The sequence below is a fragment of the Nymphaea colorata genome, chromosome 8 (genome assembly GCF_008831285.2).
Source record: "Nymphaea colorata isolate Beijing-Zhang1983 chromosome 8, ASM883128v2, whole genome shotgun sequence".
Taxonomy (NCBI): Eukaryota; Viridiplantae; Streptophyta; class Magnoliopsida; order Nymphaeales; family Nymphaeaceae; genus Nymphaea; species Nymphaea colorata.
In genome coordinates this window covers 4,240,946-4,260,338 of record NC_045145.1, presented here as the reverse complement: position 1 = coordinate 4,260,338, position 19,393 = coordinate 4,240,946, and the positions used below count along the sequence as shown (strand labels likewise).

Genomic DNA, 19,393 nt, shown 5'->3' with positions numbered 1-19,393 from the left:
TGGGAAGGGCCTCTCAAATCTTTTATGAAGGAAAAAATAGGTATAGATCGGAATGCGCCTATGATCAGTATTTAACATGGTTACTCTCAGAGGAATCCGCAAATGCGTGTCTATTAACAACCTTTCTCAAACTGATGAGCTGCAATTGTTTTGGCTGCATCCATCCCATGCTGCTTGTGTTAGGTATGTATCAGACATATCATTATGAATGGTTTGATCAGATGCTGTCTGTTGCTAAATGTATTTTATGGCACAAAATGACAACGATAACTCGTTAAATTTGACATGCTATTCATAAATATTCTATTCTCACCCAAAAAAATATTTTTTAAATTGGATTACCATATACATGTGCTCCTCAACCAAAAGCCTTTGCACTGCTAGCCATACGATTAAGTACTGATGAATTGTAAAGATGCAAAAAACAAAAAAAAATCATGAAACAGTGAATAATGTCACATTCAAGGGCGTTTTTATCATTAACAATACTGTCGCACGAAAATTTTGTGCACCAGTACAAAACGATACAAAGTTCTCATTAGAAATCCCCAATCAAGTATATCATATGCTTTTGAAATACCAACTTTCAATAAAAATGATCTTCCACTATGATTATGCATATTGTTCACTAACTCATGGACAATTAAAATATGATCTTGAATGAATCTTTGGGGGACAAATGTTCCTTGGTCCTTTCCAATCGGTCTAAAAGAACGTGTTTCATTCTCTTAAACATTATCTTAGTAATGATTTTATAGACACAATTGCAGAAAGCAAAACTCATCAGCAAAAATGTCCATCAGATGTTCAGAAAAGTAGAAGGAATCAGATGTTCAGAAACTACGACTTGCTTCAATTCATTCTTGCTAGTTCAAATGTATTTGATGAAAGGATACAAACATGGGTCTTCTACATTCCGCATGCCTGGCCTGATCCAAAGTAGGGCTTGGCCCAGGCCAACCCGATTTTAATAAAAATAAATTTTTCAAAATATATAGATGCAATATATAAGGATATATTTATAGTGAAAAAATATATATAAAAAAGTATCGGGCTGAGTCACGTCCACTGGAGCCAGCCCAACAACTTCTCAGTAGTCCAGGCTCAATTTTTTTTTTAATTTAAAATATATAAAACATATTTATAAAGAAAACACATAAAATTAATTTTTTAGAGAAAATTTCAGGCACGGGCGAGAGCTCGGCCTGATTCGGTCTCTGGCCCAAGGTGGGGCTCGTTCCCAACGTCCACCCTTACTTATTAGGTTGGGTCGATGTCCAATTGTTGAGCCGGATCGGGGCCAGAGTTGGACCAAGCCCAACCCCTACCAGCCCATTCTGCCTCTACACAAGCCTACATCTACATGTGGCTCCCTTCCCAATAACTGGTGGTACAAAACCGGGTGAGCCGTTTATTTATGACACATATAGACTAGTTTTCAAAGAGATAATGTGTCTTCTTCTTGTATTGTGATGGTCAAATAATTATCAAGTTATTTAAGTGTATGAGACTCAATATGCGTGTTTATATCCTCTCTTCACTAGCCATCCTTTCTATCTACTCTCAACCAGCTTCCAATTGATATCCAATCTTTCGATCAGCAAGGTGACTTGGGAAGTGCGTCACCAAGATTACTTGGTTGTTGATCATGAATATTGATGTGTTTGCTCAATTTAATCACAATAAAATAGTGGAAAACCATCAAATCGTTCAAGCTAATGCTGGTTTTTTTGTTCGTATGAGGTGGATGCACTCGGGCAGTGCATGCAACACAACCCGATCTAAAAATGGCATTCTCATACGCATTATTTGGAGGGACACTTGTTTATATATACTCGGATATGGATATGGAGTTTTATATATATATATATATATATATATATATATATATATATATATATATATATATATATATATATATATATATATATATATATATATATGTCAATATAAAAATTAAGAAATTTTGAAAAGGCTGGTGTCAGCCACATATGGTTCGGTTCCTGGGTCAGTTAGACATGATAAAATTTTGACTCCAAGCATCCAGGGTCCTTAACTTTAACCTTGGGTTATAGCCATAGAATTTGACAAGTTTTAGTTAACAATCATAGAAATCATACACATCTTTTACAGTTGAAACAGCACTTGTTGAAAACAGTAAACTTAATGCTCCAAACTGCTCATGTTTCCCTTTTGATCATGTCTACAAACCCTTCAAAATTCCTAGCAAAAGCACCACCCTTCATGGTTGCCTTCTTTCTCTTCTCTTTTAAGTTCGCAGCCCTCTCTCTCATTCCTTTATAATTCATCACCAACTCCAATTTCTCCTTGATTTCTTCTCTCCCAATAATCTCGTTATCATCCTTTGCCAGCTTCAAGCCCACCCTCCACAGCTCAATTATGCTGGTTTGGTTAAGAAACTGGTCGGCAAAGTAAGGCCAACACAACATGGGGACTCCATTGCTCACTGCTTCCATGGTCGAGTTCCACCACAGTGAGTCAAGAAACAGGCAACCGGGGCATGAGAAAGTACTTCCTTTTGTGGAGCCCATCGAACAATAAGTGCACGCTTTGCAACTCGATCCATGAACCCTTCCGGATACACAGCGCCACCGTAACTGTCCATGAGATCAGGTATAGAGACCCAGAGGAATGGCCGGCTGGTGAGCTCAAGCCCGAGGGCGAGTTCGCCATGTTGGTGCTGGCTAAGCAGCGTGGTGCTTCCCATTGAGACGTAGATGACTGAGGAAGATGGTTGCTGATTGAGCCAGTCGATGCTGCTCCAATCCTGGGCCCAGATTGAAGATGGTTGGTGCTTGGCTTTGTTGGCTGGGAGAAGAGGACCGATTGGAATCGCATTGTTGATGAGATGAAGAAATGGCTACTCGAGCTCCTCAAATGTGTTGCAGAGTATGTGGCTTAGGCCTCTTACGGAGTCGCCACACGATTGAAGGTATTTGAAGAATATCCGTTGCTGTTTGGCATCTCCAAAGGGCACCCAGCACAAATGAGCAGGCAATCCTTCAGAAAATCGAACCAATTTGTTACCGGTTAGAAACCCTGTTGGCACGCCAAAGTTTTCCTTCATTAATAGATAGAAAAAGTCAATTTTGAAATAGATGTTGAATTATCCTTTTTGCATCCATTTTTAACAACAATTAGTAGTCAAAGGAGGTCTGTCAATATATTTGATTTGAATCGGATATACGACCAAACTGTTTGGAAAAATTATAGAAACAGATACGATTACGAAAGCAAATTGGATTCAGAATTAGGAAATGGCATCCGATTAGATTGGGACTCGGGAATTCGGATATACATAACTATCTGATCTGATTTGGATTTTGGTTTTGAATAAATATCATATACCCAATACTCTTACTTTTTAAAAAGCAGCCAAATCTGGTTCAACTGTTGGACTAAGATTCAGATACGGATGTAAAAGTCGGATTCGAATTGTGAAATCAGATTTCAGATTTATATGTGACATTTACTTATTTATATTTTAATCTAAATTCGAATTCAAATATTTGAATATCCGAAAAAAAAGAATAAAGTACATGGCGTATCCAACTGAAGGGGTCATATGCGATGCTCTGCCAGGTAAGAAAACTAAAAATCAAGTTTCAAACATTCAATTGTCTATGGGATGCTTTTAAAATTTCATCTGTCGTATATGCACACAATCCAAATACTCTAGCAGAAGTACACTAATAGGAACTTGAGCATGCAGTTCATTGAAATCATTTGCTGGAGGGTAGAATTTACCATTCTGATCTATGATTCCATCAACAATTAGCTTTGGAATGTTGAGGACGGTGGCTAGTGTCCAGGATGAGGCAGGCCAGAAGGCAGCTCTCGGAAGGTTGAGTTTCTTGGCAACATCTAAAACGAATCACATAACCATATCAGCAATTACAAAAGTAATCTAGGGTTCATCCTTCTCACGCAGCTTTTGTATGAGCTCCTCTAGGAAACTCGGCATGGTGTTTGATATGGCAGAAAAAACCTTGTATAAATCTTGGCGGTCCTCATCACTAGCTAAGCCGTCGGGTATGGACGCCAGCCTGATTCTTCCAACATAGTCACTGCAAAAGTTTTCCGGCAGTGCTGCCGTCACATGTCTGTGGACGTACTCCGTGTATACGAAGGTAACAAGAACACCATGATCTGCTAGGTGATGTGAGAGGTCCATGAGAGGTGCTACATGGCCTTGCCCATAGAAGGGAATGACTAGTGCATGTGGAGTGGCCATGGTTTTGCCGATCCTCTTTCCGGTCAATTGCTTCTTCTTCTTCAAGGTCGCCTTCTCTTCCTCTCTTCTCTTATATGGTTTCCACCGTACAAAATGATTAGCCCCAACCTACTAGTTTGAGTTGCATGTGCATTGGTGCACGCAACAGTCGTACGCTAAGGGCTGTTTGATGTACAGGAAGAATTTAACGGGAGAAATTTACCATATTAAATTTTTCTAGAAAAATTTACAGAAATTTCTCCCTCTTCCAATCTAAGGCCCTGTTTGATGCACAAGAAGAATTTAACGTGATAAATTTAACCCTGTTTGATGCACAGGGTAGAAAAATGAAGAAATTTTTTTCAGAACTAATTGGCTTCCACAGGAATATATATATACGTGCTTATAGTTTGGAAACCTGAATTTAAGAATCAAATTTACTAGATATGTGAATCAACATATAGCCCTTTCTGTACGTCAAAGCCCCAAAATAATGTGAACAACAGAAATATTAGATAAGGATTAAAAGCAATTTAAAGAAACTGTATGAAGAAAAGTAGTCGCTCAGCAACTAACATAACTTCTACGTTGATCTACTTAGGCATTCTACGATTAAACAATATGCTGATACAGAATCGCTCAAAATACCAAAATCTTGTGGGAAGCGGTCGGGCTGGAGCAACATACAGAAAGGGCTGTAGAAATATCGAGCGATTTGGAAGCTGGAGCAACCAACCAGTTGCTGTTGAAGATGGTTCGCCGGAAAAAGAGCGAGAGCGACTGAAAGAGGGCGTCGAGGGTTTCAGACGGAGAAAGAGGGTGGTGAGGGTAACCCTATCCTCACGGAGAAAGAGGGTGTCGAGGGTAACCCTATCCTCCTGTTGCTGCTTGAAGTCGGAGAAAAGAGGAGAGCAACTGAAAGAGGGTGTCAAGGGTTTGCAGATGGAGGAAGAGGGTGTCGAGGGTAACCCTATCCTCCCGTCGCTGCTTGAAGTTTCAGACGAGGGCGTCGAGGGTTTCAGACGGTCTCACCATTGTCGAGCGAGAGGAGGAGGGGAGGCTGTCGAGCGGGTTCTCGCCATACCACGAGAGCGAGAGCGGGAGGGGAGGGTGTCGAGCTGGTGAAATTTCACCGGCTTCCTTTTGCGTTAAACGAGGTGAAATTCATTCTCTTTTGCGTTAAACGAGATGAAATTCATTCCGTTTGATGTATTTTTAGTAGAGCGGGTGAAATTTCACAGTATCATTTTTTTCCTTGCCTCTCAATTTACCCTGCCCATCAAAGGAGCCCTAAAAAAAAACAAAGGGACATTTTTTAAATTATAAAAAAACAAATGTTCTTTTAAGTCTTTTCACTTTTTTTAATTTCCTTTTTTGTCCTTTTTATTCAAATAGAGATCTTTGTCACTAACCTTAGTGTTGCACGAAATTTTTATGCACCAGGTTCGGCCACCTATCAGCCACTACCATTAATCACTAATCTGTCATCTGTCAGTTGGGGTCGCTCCGCCTACATGCAGCGGGGCCACACGTTGCCTGTCCTACAAGACAAGGTTCCAGAGGGGCCTGGAGTGGTCTGTAAAGGTTTTCCATGAGGGTTGGACTCTCGAGTGAGGTCCGACGGTTAAAATCCATGCACCATGGTTAGCACTGGGAGTGAGTTGCTTCCGCCATCGCCATTAAGATCCTTAGTTCGATGAACCATAGCTTTTGCCATGGTTCCCTTGTCATCAAAAGCATGTGATGTTAGATCCACAAAAGATCCATAGATCTTGAATCCTTAGTAATTAAATGGCCCCTTATGGGTGCATTTGATAGGATCCAAGGGAGCCTACTGTCTAATGAATCTGTCACAAAATTTAAAGCAAATTCATAGAGCCATCTGTACCACGAGTCTATGCTAAATTTTGAAGCAGATTCACTGACCGTCACAATCTGTTCTGGATGTCAAACTGCCCCTCTAGGTGCGACATCTTTTTAATTGAATTCCCCTCAGCCCAAAAGTTCTTTTTATCATTTGTCGGCATCTCCAGCTTGTCCTAGATTTCTTCTTTTCTCACAATTTGGTTATCCTTGTTTGCCAACTCCAAGCCCAACTTCCTTTTCTTGCAAAAGCTGTTAACTTTATAATCATCCTTTTCTCTTCTTCTTTTTATTGCTAAAAGCTGGAAACGTTATGTTATGATCATCCTTTTCTTTTCTTCCTTGATTTTCTTGCAAAAAGCTCAAAACTTCTAAGATCAGGCACATTGACCTGCACCTTGACCATCACATCACTATTTTACATAATGATGATATTGTAATTGCAGCTTGAATCTGGGTCTTAACCAAAAAAAAAAAAAAACTACCATTATTCTCCTTTTACCTCTTGCTATATTTATTATGACATTTTAATGTCAATCCTATTGCAAGCAAATGCAAACCCACTAAAATAACTTTTTGGGTCTAGGGATGTTAATAGATCAGATTCAAATCGGATATAGTCTTAATTATATGCACTTTTTGGATATTTACATATTTGAATTTGGATTCAAAATCAAACAAAAAAAAAACATATCTGAATTTTAATTTGAAATATGATTTGATAATCTGAATCCAACTAGAATCTGATTTTTACATTCATATCTAAATCTGAATTTTGAGTCGAATCCAACCGATTTTTAAAATATAAGAACATTGGATATAAATATATTTATTTAAAATTAAATCTGATATGAATATGAATCTGAATCTGAATCTGAATCCAATCGGATGTTTATGCATATCCAAATCGAAATCCTATCAGATGTTGCTTCTTAAATCTGAATCCAACCTGATTTCTTCATCAGAATTAAATTTTTGCTATATCTAATTTTTTTCGAAACTGTTTAATTGGATATCCTATCCAAATCAGATATATTGAAATCCCTATTTATGGCATTCTCTATAATTTGATTAGCAATTTGTTGGTGCATGGGTACAGAACATTATTTATCACCACTTTATGCAAATCCAGATAGTTTGTTGATTACATATTGGTGCCGCTTTGGCTTTTCCTTTAATTTCCTATGCATTTGAAAGGTGTAAGATTTTTCCAGAGGTCTAAATTAGGGATGCTATATACTGTGCTCCTCAACCAAAAAACTTTTGCACTGCTAGCCATGGATTAATGAAGTACTGATGAACAATAAAAATGCCAAACAAATGATGGATAATGCATGACACAGCGAATAATGCCAGCTTCAAGTGGAAAATAATTAACAAAGGTGAAGCTCGATTCATTAGATGCTATATTTTGAGGACAATGTTGTTACGACATTAATTTAATGCAATACTCAACCTAAAATTTGCCTCAAGTGCTTTGCATGATGGATTCCTATCACCCACACAATTGGTGCTACAAAGTTTGAAAAATTGGCAAAATCAAATAGTATGTAAGCATATAAAGATTAATAATAATTTATTACCAACTAAAATACTAGTGTTCAAAACACATTACGTATATAAATTCTTCTATTCATCAACCTCCCACAGTTCTCATTCCTTGAGAACATGTTTACAAGCCTTGATGAGGCTATGTATTTACAGGCAATGGCTTAAGCTCTTACGAAAAATAAAAAATCTTCACCAATTTCCTTGTTTGGCTACAACTCCTTATTTGACTATGAAGCTATCTTCTCACCTTTCCTTGTCGAACTACAATTCCATCTTACAAATCTAGATACTTATGTTGTTCATGTGCAAGACAATATCCAATTGTCTTTCCATTCAAATTATTAGAACTTTTGCTGGTTTCTATATTTCATATTTCAAAAGCAGTACATGACCCCAGTGATGCGAAATATCATTGCCCAGCTGCGTGCGCTTTTCATAAACTTTTCTAATGGTTTTCCTTTCTTGAAAATGACATGGCAGATCATGAACAAAATAATAATGTGACAACTTGACATGCAAACAAATACTGTTTAGAAAACAATAATTTTCAATTGTACAATCATGTAAATGAGATTACATTATTTGTAGATTCAAAGAAAGTTCGCCAAAACTCAACAGCAAGAAATATCTCGCTTTGGTAGCTTCGGAACTCTTAATAGAATGTCAATTAGATGCTAGCTAGACATGTGCACGTAAGAAGGAAACTAGAAGGAATCAGATGTTAAGGAACTACAACTCGCTTCAATTCATCTCTTGCTGCCACGCGGTTGATTATCTGATGAAAGGATACAGATATGGCTACTCTAAGAAAGCCAGACCCCCAATGTCCAGGACTGACGGTTATTATACTTTAAAGTAAAACATGGCAAATTTCATGTCCAAATAATTCCAATCAGCAGATTAGTTATTAAAATCGTAAACTGGTAATAAAATGTGGAACTAGTAAGCTAATAATATGATAATGGAAAGAGATCAATTCCAAAAGAAACTCGACAAATTAATCCAAATCAGACTAACTCCAACAAGAAAAGCAGTTATGAAAATTTTAATGTTGATGGCTGCTCAATTTTGTAAACATTCACAAGCAAAAGAAGATAAGGGAAACAAATGGGTGGACTGTGGATTAATGCAAAACTTTTGTTTTGTCCCAAATACTCCCCAGCTATTCCATTAATAGAGATGGACATCCACGGGCTTGTCCAATGTTTGTGTCTACAAGTAACTAAGACAACAGGAAATTGGGGACACAAGTATTACCTAAAGAGTTGAGATCAAGTTGTGTGCAGAGCGGTGTGCATGCACAAATATACACCCTAAGAAGAAAATGAAGGGGGTTGGGATACTTTCAAAATTTTTATAAAGAAAATAGCCAGCTGGCACTTTTAACTTTTTCATAACCAGCCCTTTTTTGTCTTTTTAAAAAGCTCCTTTTTAATTTACACAAGGGTAATTTGGTCATTGCACATCCTTTCTGATGGGGTTGTGCACTAATTAGTTTCACAAGGTGTTGCATAAAAAGCTGAACTATCTACCAATTACAGTAACCAAGCCTTGATAAATAGTCTTAAAAGTAAGAAACAATCGCTTTGTGTATAATTGAAACCATAATTACAAATAACGTCTCGGAGTTTGAAACAGCGAGGTTTTTCTCAGTATAAGATGCTAAGCTTGAAAAAAACAGAAAAAATGAAAAAAATACATTAAATTTTAAAAAAATTTAAAAAACTAAAAATGAGGAGAAAATAAAACAAATGAGAAACTAACAACACAAACATTACAAGACAAGTAGATTTCAACAAATAAAAAATAAAAAATTGTTTGGCATTAAAAAAACTGACATAAATGAAAAAAGTGAAAAAATGCGATTGTTTCCTACGGTTTTTAACTTTTTTTTCAAAAACATGTTTTTTTAAAGTTCTAAATGGCCATTTATTTTATCGTATTTTTTCATGCCTTTTTCCAAAAAAAGCCATGTTTTCTGTGATTATGATTGAAACAGGATACATGGATCACATTTAAAGTGGATAGGTTGAGTGACATCAATGTAGTGGGTCACAGTTGCTGTTCTTGAGAGACTGATTAGGGGTTCAATTACCTACCAAGTTTGAGTAGTAAGATGTCAAAATTAAAGCACTCAAGATCACAACATTGCCTCATTTCCAAAAAAACTACCAAACAAGAACCCAATCTAAGAAAACATAACCATATCTTGCTAGGGATATCAAAGGATCAGATTTGAATCAGATATCCTCTTAGACATATCTATTTTTTTGGATATTCGCATACTCCAAGAAAACAACCGCTTGGGTTGCGTGTCAAAATATTATTGCAAACAAAATGGTAACTACAAAAAAGATTAGGATCTTGTGAGGCGGGATTAAATAATGTTGGAAGCCAAAAAGATACCCTTTAGAGAACCAAGCAAACTACCCCATTCTTAAAAGTGATCTGCCAAATGACATATAGCCAGTAGGCCTACCAATTCGAAGGAGGGAGGCCGTTTAGAGGTTCTTTGTCATGACAAAACCTCCTTAATCCACTGATTGTAGGATCAAGCTGGGTTTAGTGTTAAGTGAAACACAGACGCCAATCTGAACAGTGTCTTTTTAGGGAATTGTACCTTCATCTACCATTGAAGGCTAATCACGAACATCCAAATGGTCTTAGATTTGGGGACAGTCCAGTAACAAATGGTGAAATGGTGGATGTTCTCCTCATGACTCCGACAAAATAGACACATAGAGGCCAAGGGGAAGCCCAGCGGCTTCATTCTGTCATCTGTTAGGAGGTAACCCTAACAACTAAAATATAAAGTACATCAGGCTTTAGGCATCCTTAGTAGATCCAAACAAGTTTCCTGCATAGGTGCTGTAGAGCTTCCCTTTGTTGGTCTCTCAAAGTAATTTCCTCGAAATGTTCTTACCAACAAGTTTTTCTAACTACAGAAAGTTGTCATCACTGATCGAGATGGTTGGAATCTGATTTTGGGGCTTGAGCTTTCCAAACAAACCTGAAAACCCAACTTGGTTGTGCAGGAGAACTTCAGCTACTAAAACATGGCGAGATTGATAGATGACCATGAGGTCTTCGCCGGAAGCAACCTCTGTCAATGGATGTCTGCACCATTGGTCTGTCCAAAGGCGAGCTTTTTTACCCTTTTTGATGCACCAGCTGACCTTAGACCGAACATTAGACTAGGCTGCATTTATTGTTTTCCACCAGGCAGATGAGTTCTTGTCAGATTTCACTGACCATAAACTGTGAGAGGTGATGGATTTACTTTGAATCAGTTAGGCCCAAAGCGAGCTAGAGTGCGTGACACTCCCTGTAAACAATGATAGAAATACATCATTGCCTTCTTGGAGTTTTTGGATTCCAAGTTATCCTTCATCCATCGGAAAGCAAGCTTGGTCCCATTTAATAATGTGGAGGTGTCAGGCACCGTTAGTTTCTCCCCAAAAGAAGCGACTGCTCAGCTGGTCGAACTTCTTAATAGTGGTTGGTGAGATCTTCAACACCAGCAATCAGTACTAAGGGATAGAAGCAAGAACAAATTTAAGTAGGCAGAGGCGACCTGCAAAAAGATAAGAGGCAGTGCTTCCAGCTCGCTAGTTTTCGCTCCACTTTCAGTATGAGCAATTCTCATGAAGGGTCTCGTTGAACATCGGAAGCCCTGGGTCCTTGAAGGGAAGGCATACTAGTTTGCCACCCTAGCACGAGGGAGGCTAGGCTGCTTGCTGAGCATCTCTTTGTTTGCACAAAAAGGAATGGCAGAGCTTTGGTCACGATGAATTTTCATTCCTGCTCCCGTCGCGAATTCTCGAAGATTTTCCTTAAATGGTTGAATGGATTTCCTTGAAGCTTAAAAAACAGTAGAAGATCATCATACAAAAAATGGAGGGAACCACTATCGAGCTCTTCATGACTTTGGAACTCTGATGCTGCTCTCTACTACTGCTATTTGAATGTTTCTGAAAAAAGTTTACAAGACCACCAAAAAAGGGTAAGGGGAAAGGGTGTCTCCCTGTAAAAAAATCTTTTGCGAATAACTGGACAGGTCGAGGCTCCATAATCTAAGAGTCCTCCTCATATTGCTGTCCGTCTACCTCTTTAGCATTGATCTTGTTCTTGCATCTTTTGTTGTTAACGAATTCATGGAAGAATTTGGAGTTTGCATCGCTACCGGCAACCATTTGAAGCGCTGCTACATTTTTTTCTTTAAATCGCTATCCTATTTTTGGTTTCCCATTTGCTTCCGCTCTATTGTTGCCCATTTGCTTTTTCGTTGTTGTGTTTCATTAAAAAAACACCATCAACGGTTGTTTCTTGGTGGATCTTTATTTCAAACTACTGCAACCTGAAATATAGAAAGAAACGAGAGTGAACAGCAACACCGAGGAGGAAATTAATAAATAAATATAGCATTGAACTTTGGCACTTCGGTTTGTTGGGATAAAATGCGGATATGCACAAATCTACTACAAATGATTCAACAACGAAGTATAGTCCAAACCGATCATGCAATAAGCAACGGATCAACGATAAAGCAATCACAAATGCACAAGAAGATTTTTACGTGGAAAACCCCTCTAAACAATGAGGATAAAAACTACGGGGTACTACGACCCAAACTCAATCCACTATAATCAATGATATAAGTTGTCCCACGAGGGGCTACACAAAGCCAACCCTCCAACAATAATATCTCACCAAAGCTATATGAAAAAAACAAGAGAAATATCACCGATTGAATGCGGAAACCGTGGATTGAGAGGAAATGTGCCTGGCTTCCTCCTTGGAATCGAATCTTGCTTTAGCCAAATGCTCGCAACCTTCTCTTCCTCTTCTCCTTCTCTCCTTTCCTCTTCTCCTTCTCTCCTCTCTTCTTCTCCTTCTCTCCTCTTGCTGTGCAGCCACCAAGAGAGAACACAAAAGAGAGCACACCTCTCTTTCCCCCCAAAAAGAAACCCTAGGCAACAAGAGAGAGACGTAAGAGGCAATGGGGGGCACCATCGGGTGCCCTCCCCTATTTCTCCTGCCTGTCACTTAAGTGCCCTTCCCTATTTCTCCCGCCCGTCACTTAAGTGACGGGCCAGGTCGGGTCCTCTCTTGAGGCTGGACCCGACCCAACAAACTCCCCCTCCAGTTTCAAGAGAGCAAACAAACCTGCAAAATGAACAAAATTAATATACTGCCTTAAATGCAGTCATCCCAACTAAGGCTCTACACATATCATGTTTCTCTTTAGGTAGAGACTTCGTCATCATATCTGCAGGATTATCATCTGTATGGATCTTATCAAGAACAAGCTGTTTCGACTCTAGAACATCATGTATCCAATGATACCTTACGTCTATATGCTTTGACCTTGCATGAAAAGTAGAATTCTTTCTAAGGTGAATAGCACTCTGACTGTCACAGTAAAGCACATACTCGTCTTGACTGAACTGAAGTTCCTGCATGAACCTCTTCATCCATAAAAGCTCCTTGCTCACCTCTGTAGCTGCAATAAACTCTGCTTCGGTAGTAAATAATGCTACACATTTTTGAAGTCTGGATTGCCAAGAAACTGCACCACCTGCATATGTCAATAAAAAACCAGATATAGATCTTCTCCCGTCAATGTCTCCTGCCATGTCTGAATCTGTATAGCCAACAAGAATAGATTTTTCTGTCCCAAAATAAAGTGCGAAACTGCTAGTCCCACGAAGGTATCTCAAAATCCATTTAACTGCTTCCCAGTGTTTTTTTCTTGGATTTGAGACAAACCGACTAACAACTCCAACTGAATGAGCAATATCAGGTCTAGTACATACCATAGCATACATCAGACTACCTGTGACTGAGGCATAGGGAATCTTCTCCATATCTTTCTTTTCTAAATCTGTCCTTGGACTCTGCTTAGTGTTCAACTTGAAATGCGCTGTAAGAGGGGTGCTAATAGGCTTTGCCTTGTCCATGTGAAATCTTTAAAGTACCTTCTCAATGTACTTCTCTTGAGATAGCCATAGTTTCTTCGACTTCCTATCTCGCGTGATCATCATACCCAAAATCTGACTAGCAGGAACCAAGTCTTTCATAGTAAAAGACTTGCTCAACTCCTTTTTTAAGCTTGAAATTCTCGAGATATTATTGCCAACAATAAGCATGTCATCAACATAAATCAACAAAATGACAAAATCATTACCTGAGAATTTCTTCACAAAGACGCAATGATCTGAAGTAGTCTTGGTGTAGCCATACTCCCCTATAAATGACTCGAACTTTTTGTACCACTGCCTAGGTGTCTGCTTCAGACCATACAAGCTTTTCCTTAATATGAAGCTTTTCTTTAATCTGCAAACATGGTTTTCTTTACCTTTCATAAGAAAACCTTCTGGCTGCATCATGTAAATTTCCTCATTAAGATCACCATGAAGAAAAGCTGTCTTCACATCCATCTGCTCGATCTCCAAATCAAGACTGGCTACCAAACTAAGAACAACTCTGATAGATGACATCTTGACCACCGGTGAGAATATCTGGTCAAAGTCAACTCCTTTCCTCTGATTGAACCTCTTCACAACCAACCTAGCTTTGTATCTTGGGTTTAGAGAGTTTTCATCATGCTTCACTCTAAAAACCTATTTGTTTCTCAATGCCCTCTTGCCTTGGGGCAACTCCACAAGCTCGAAGGTGTGGTTGTCGTAAAGTGACTGCATCTCATCTTTCATGGCTTCCATCCACTTTTCCTTGTGCACATCATGCATAGTTTTTTCATAGCATTCAGGCTCACCACTGTCAGTCAACAAAATATAGTCATGTGCGGGATATCTAGTTGAGGGACGCCACTCCCTCGTGGATCTTCGCTGTCGATCTACATGTGAGGAAGAACCCTCCAAATTATGATCGTCTCCTTCGTCATCTGAATTAGGAATATATGACATGTCTACTTGTCCTTCTCTATCATGTATCTGCCCAATAGCATCATCTGGCACTGCTCTTGAAGTATTCTGCAAGGGAATAGGGTACACATCAACTGGCAAATAGCTGCTATGAGAAGAATCCTTTCCTGTTTTCTGAATATCCTCAATATTCTGATCTTCAACAAATACCACATCCCTGCTTCTGACAAGCTTCTTCTCAACTGGATCATACAATCTGTAACCAAAATCATCATGCCCATAACCTAAAAACATGCACTGCCTGCTTTTTTATTCCAACTTCGACCTCTCATCCTTTGGTATATGCACAAATGCCCTGCATCCAAATACACGTAAGTGCTCATAGGATACATCCTTCCCATACCAAACTCTGTTAGGAACATCACCATCCAAAGGAACATATAGAGACAAGTTAATCACATAAGCAGTAGTATGTAAAGCTTCACACCAAAAAGAATCGGATAACTTAGCTTCAGATAGGAGACATCTAACTCTCTCCATGAGTGTCTTGTTCATCCTTTCTGCCACGCCATGAGATCTGCAATACTCATCAAATGGACCAATATACTCTCCCCCATTGTCGCTGCGAACACACTTCAGCTTCTTTCCAGACTGTCTTTCAACCAGTGCATGAAAGTCCTTGAAAACACCAAGGACTTGGTCTTTTCTCTTCAAAGAATAGACCTCTTCAAAGAATAAACCCAAACTTTCCTGAAAAAATCATCAATAAACGTGACAAAATAAAGTGCACCACCATGTGAACTTACTTTCATAGGACCGCATACATCTGTATGAACCAGCTCAAGTGCTTCTGACTTTCTGAAAGCTGGATGACTCTTGAAAGAGACCCGCGTCTGCTTCCTTGCAAAACAATGACTGCATTTATCAAGTTTATCCTTCTTTACATCTGGCAGAAGATTCTTCTTGATCAAAAAATTCAGTCCCTTGTCACTCATATGTCCCAGCCTCCTATACCACAACCCAATAGATTTCTCATCTTGTGTCACATGTACCATGTCTCTGGAAATCGATGCCTGCATAGTATAAAGATTATTGTTGCATCTCTTGCCTCGAGCAATAATCAAGGAACCTCTAGTAAGCTTCCACTGGCCATCACCAAAAGTGTTGTGATACCCCTCTTCATCGAGTCTTCCTGCATAGATAAGGTTCAGATGCATGTCAGGTGCATACCTCACGTCAGTCAGCTTCAATAGAGCTCCATTCGCATTCTTCAGAATGACGTCGCCTTTGCCTACAACGTGAGACAAAGAACCATTACCCATTCTCAAAGTACCAAACTCACCAGAAATATATGAAAAGAAAAAATCCTTATAGGAAATAACATGAAGAGCTGAACCACTATCAACAAGCCAACAAATATCGTCTCTGGCAACATTAACCATGTTAGCATCACAAACAACAAACATTTCATGTTGTGCAGCAGCTGCGACATTGTCATCTCGGTCATTTTTCTTCTCTTGTTTCTCCCCAATTTTATTCTCCTTCTTCAGCTGAAAGCAGTACTTCTTTATGTGTCCTTTCTTTCTACAGTGGTGGCATTCCAAATTCTTATATCTCGATTTGGACTTGCTTCTGCTTTTATCTCTGTCCATGTGACTCTTGAATTTACTCCTCCCCCTGTTCTCTGTGAAAAGAACCTCTGTTTGAGAAAAGCAAGCCTGAGATTTTCTTCTCATCTCCTCATTGAGAATACCTGACTTAACAGTCTCTAAACAAACAACCCCATTAGCTGCAGAGTTAGTAAGCGAGACTCTAAATGTCTTCCACGAATCAGGCAAAGTAGCAAGCAATAATAATCCCAAAATCTCATCTTCAAATTTAACGCCCATACTAGATAACTGACTAATGACCCCCTGAAAATCATTTAGAAAATCTGACACTGAACTGCCCTCCCTGAATCTTAAATTCATCAATCTTTTCAGAAGAAATAATTTACTACTTCCTGTCTTGGAGGCATAAAGATTTTCTAATTTTGCCCACAAACTACTTGCATGATTTTCATCTTGGATATGGTTATAAACATTTTCATCCACAAATTGTCGAATGAAATCACAAACTTGTTCATGTTCAAATTCCCATTCTTCATTAGACTTAGAATCGGGCTTTTCTTTGGCAAAAACTGAGAGGTGCATAGCCTTCACATATAAGAGATCTTTCATCTTATTTTTTCATAGACTATAATTAGTCCCATTTAGAATAATCATACGGCTAGTACCAAAATCAATTTTGTTATCCATCATGTTGGCTGTGATACCACTTTGTTGAGATAAAATACGGATATGCACAAATCTACTACAAATGATTCAACAACGAAGTATAGTCCAAACCGATCATGCAATAAGTAACGGATCAACGACAAAGCAATCACAAATGCACAAGAAGATTTTTACGTGGAAAACCCCTCTAAACAATGAGGGTAAAAACCATGGGGTACTACGACCCAAACTCAATCTACTATAATCAATGATATAAGTTGTCCCACGAGGGGCTACACAAAGCCAACCCTCCAACAATAATATCTCACCAAAGCTATATGAGAAAAACAAGAGAAATATCACCGATTGAATGCAGAAACCGTGGATTGAGAGGAAATGCGTCTGGCTTCCTCCTTGGAATCGAATCTTGCTCTAGCCAAATGCTCGCAACCTTCTCTTCCACTTCTCCTTCTCTCCTATCCTCTTCTCCTTCTCTCCTCTCTTCTTCTCCTTCTCTCCTCTTGCTGTGCAGCCACCAAGAGAGAACACAAAAGAGAGCACACCTCTCTTTTCCCCCAAAAAGAAACCCTAGGCAACAAGAGAGAGAGAGATGTAAGAGGCAATGGGGGAAACCATCGGGTGCCCTCCCCTATTTTTCCCGCCCGTCACTTAAGTGACGGGCCGGGTCGAGTCCTCTCTTGAGGCTGGACCCGACCCAACATGGTTCGCATTAGTCAATTCCCATAGGACATCGGTGGGGATATCAACAGACTGGATTCAAAAGGAATATATACTTCACTGTATCCACTTTTTCAGATATTCCAATATCTGATTTAAATTTGGATTAAAATACCAACAAAGACAAGTCTTATTGGAATTTAATTTGAACTCCAGTTTCAAAATTGGAATCTATATGAATTTTGAACTGAATTTAGCCGATTTTAAAAAGGCAAGAGCATTATGTATAAGATATTTAAATTAAGTCTGATCCAAATCACATTACATATTTATGTACATCCGAGTCCAATGGATGTCATTTCTTAAACGTGAATCCGAATCTGATTTGATTTCTTAGTTGGATATGAATTTTTTTATCTGATTTTTTCATAATGAGTCAGTCAAATATCCTATCCAGATCGGATATCTTGACATCACTTGAACCGGATGGACTCATTAGTGGTCAGAGACGACCAGTACAGTTGGGTTATGTTCAAACATTCAAACACAAGAAGGGTAAAATAAGTAGAAATATATATAGGAAAACTCACCTTTGGGTCAACTACCAACGCGGTGGCACTCTATTTGTTCAAACAGTTGGTGGCAGCTTATCTCAGTAAATGGCTTGAGAACACCATGAAAGAGAGAAAGTTAAGTGCACTACGCACACCATGCAGTAAGGGAGGCAAAGACATTTTGGTAGTTTATTAAAAAAAGTCCACCATAATCTTTTTACTTTTTCCATTTTCAATTTCGTCTTTCGCAAATGTTTTCTTTTTCAATGTTAACTAAAGGTATTTTAGTCATTAATCATACTAGCACAGGAAAATTCAGGCATCAGGCACCAGTATGGCGCATATAACCAGGTTCAGATAGCCTTGGCTTGAGAAGAAGCGAGAGAAACAGGAGGAGAGGAGAGAGAATTCAGAAGGGAGAGTGTCTTACAAGCATTTATAAAGATATTGAGTTCCACCTCAGGATTTTCCATGTTCTTTTAGGAACACTACTATATTAAAAAAAGATAAAGTTAATGTCACCTTTTTTTTCAAGTAAATATTTATAAATGAGATTACTGACCATTTTGCAAATTCTAATTCTTATGTTTCGGAGTAGGTAATTTATTATGGGTTTTCCCCAAAACCACCATCTACCTAACATGCCGACATTTTTTTAAGGGGAAGTCAAATAGTATTTTTGAAATTTGTATGGCAGTCGAATAATATTTTTCTAAATTTTTAAATGTGCTAAATTAAAAAAATTATGAAAAATATAAGCATAATTTTGTTTCCAAAATACAAGGAGGGAACATGGCCCCTGCCAGCCCCACTTCCTTCTGTCATAGGTGAAAAGTCCAAAACACCTGTCACCCTTCTTGTGATTTCATCAAATTCCATAAATTCCTGCCCATTTACAGGTCGTATAAATTATAATTAGGCTTTAAACATTGTTTGTGTAAATTTAGCTTACTTTTAATCTAAAAAATTAAGTCTCTATATATATATTTAGAGAATGCATTCACCGTCGCTTATTTCATTGAAGTTTCATTGACAAGGATTATGATGGGCTTCGCTTGGGCTTAGAATATTAAGAATGTGGCAATGCTATTCACACAACTACTTTCAATAAATGATTGTATGTCGTGTTAGGTAAGAGTACTGCTGATCCAAGCTATTGTGCTCTTCAAGCAATATACGAAGTTGCATGCGAATCGGTAGTCTCGTTCTTGCTTGTTCCAAGTGGGGAGGTTCCAAGTGGGGAGGTGCATGGCATATATAGATAGTTTATTACCGATAAATCCTTTCTTAACAAGGGATAACATTATTTGACAGGTAGAGTCAACGCAACCCTTTCTCTCTCTCTGCTTCTTGGGGTCATGTCTGGAAGCCGTG

At 38.6% G+C, this 19,393-nt stretch overlaps 1 protein-coding gene across 1 annotated transcript; it reads right to left on the bottom strand.

Annotated features, from left to right (window-relative positions):
• Positions 1 to 2,881: 2,881 nt before the first annotated feature.
• Positions 2,882 to 4,255, bottom strand: LOC116258841 (UDP-glycosyltransferase 83A1-like). The gene is made up of 3 exons (XM_031636252.1): positions 3,949 to 4,255; positions 3,710 to 3,885; positions 2,882 to 3,082 (listed from the first exon to the last, which is right to left on the bottom strand). The coding sequence occupies exons 1-3, from the start codon at positions 4,253 to 4,255 to the stop codon at positions 2,882 to 2,884; spliced, it is 684 nt and encodes a 227-aa protein (XP_031492112.1).
• Between the last annotated feature and the right edge of the window lie 15,138 nt (positions 4,256 to 19,393).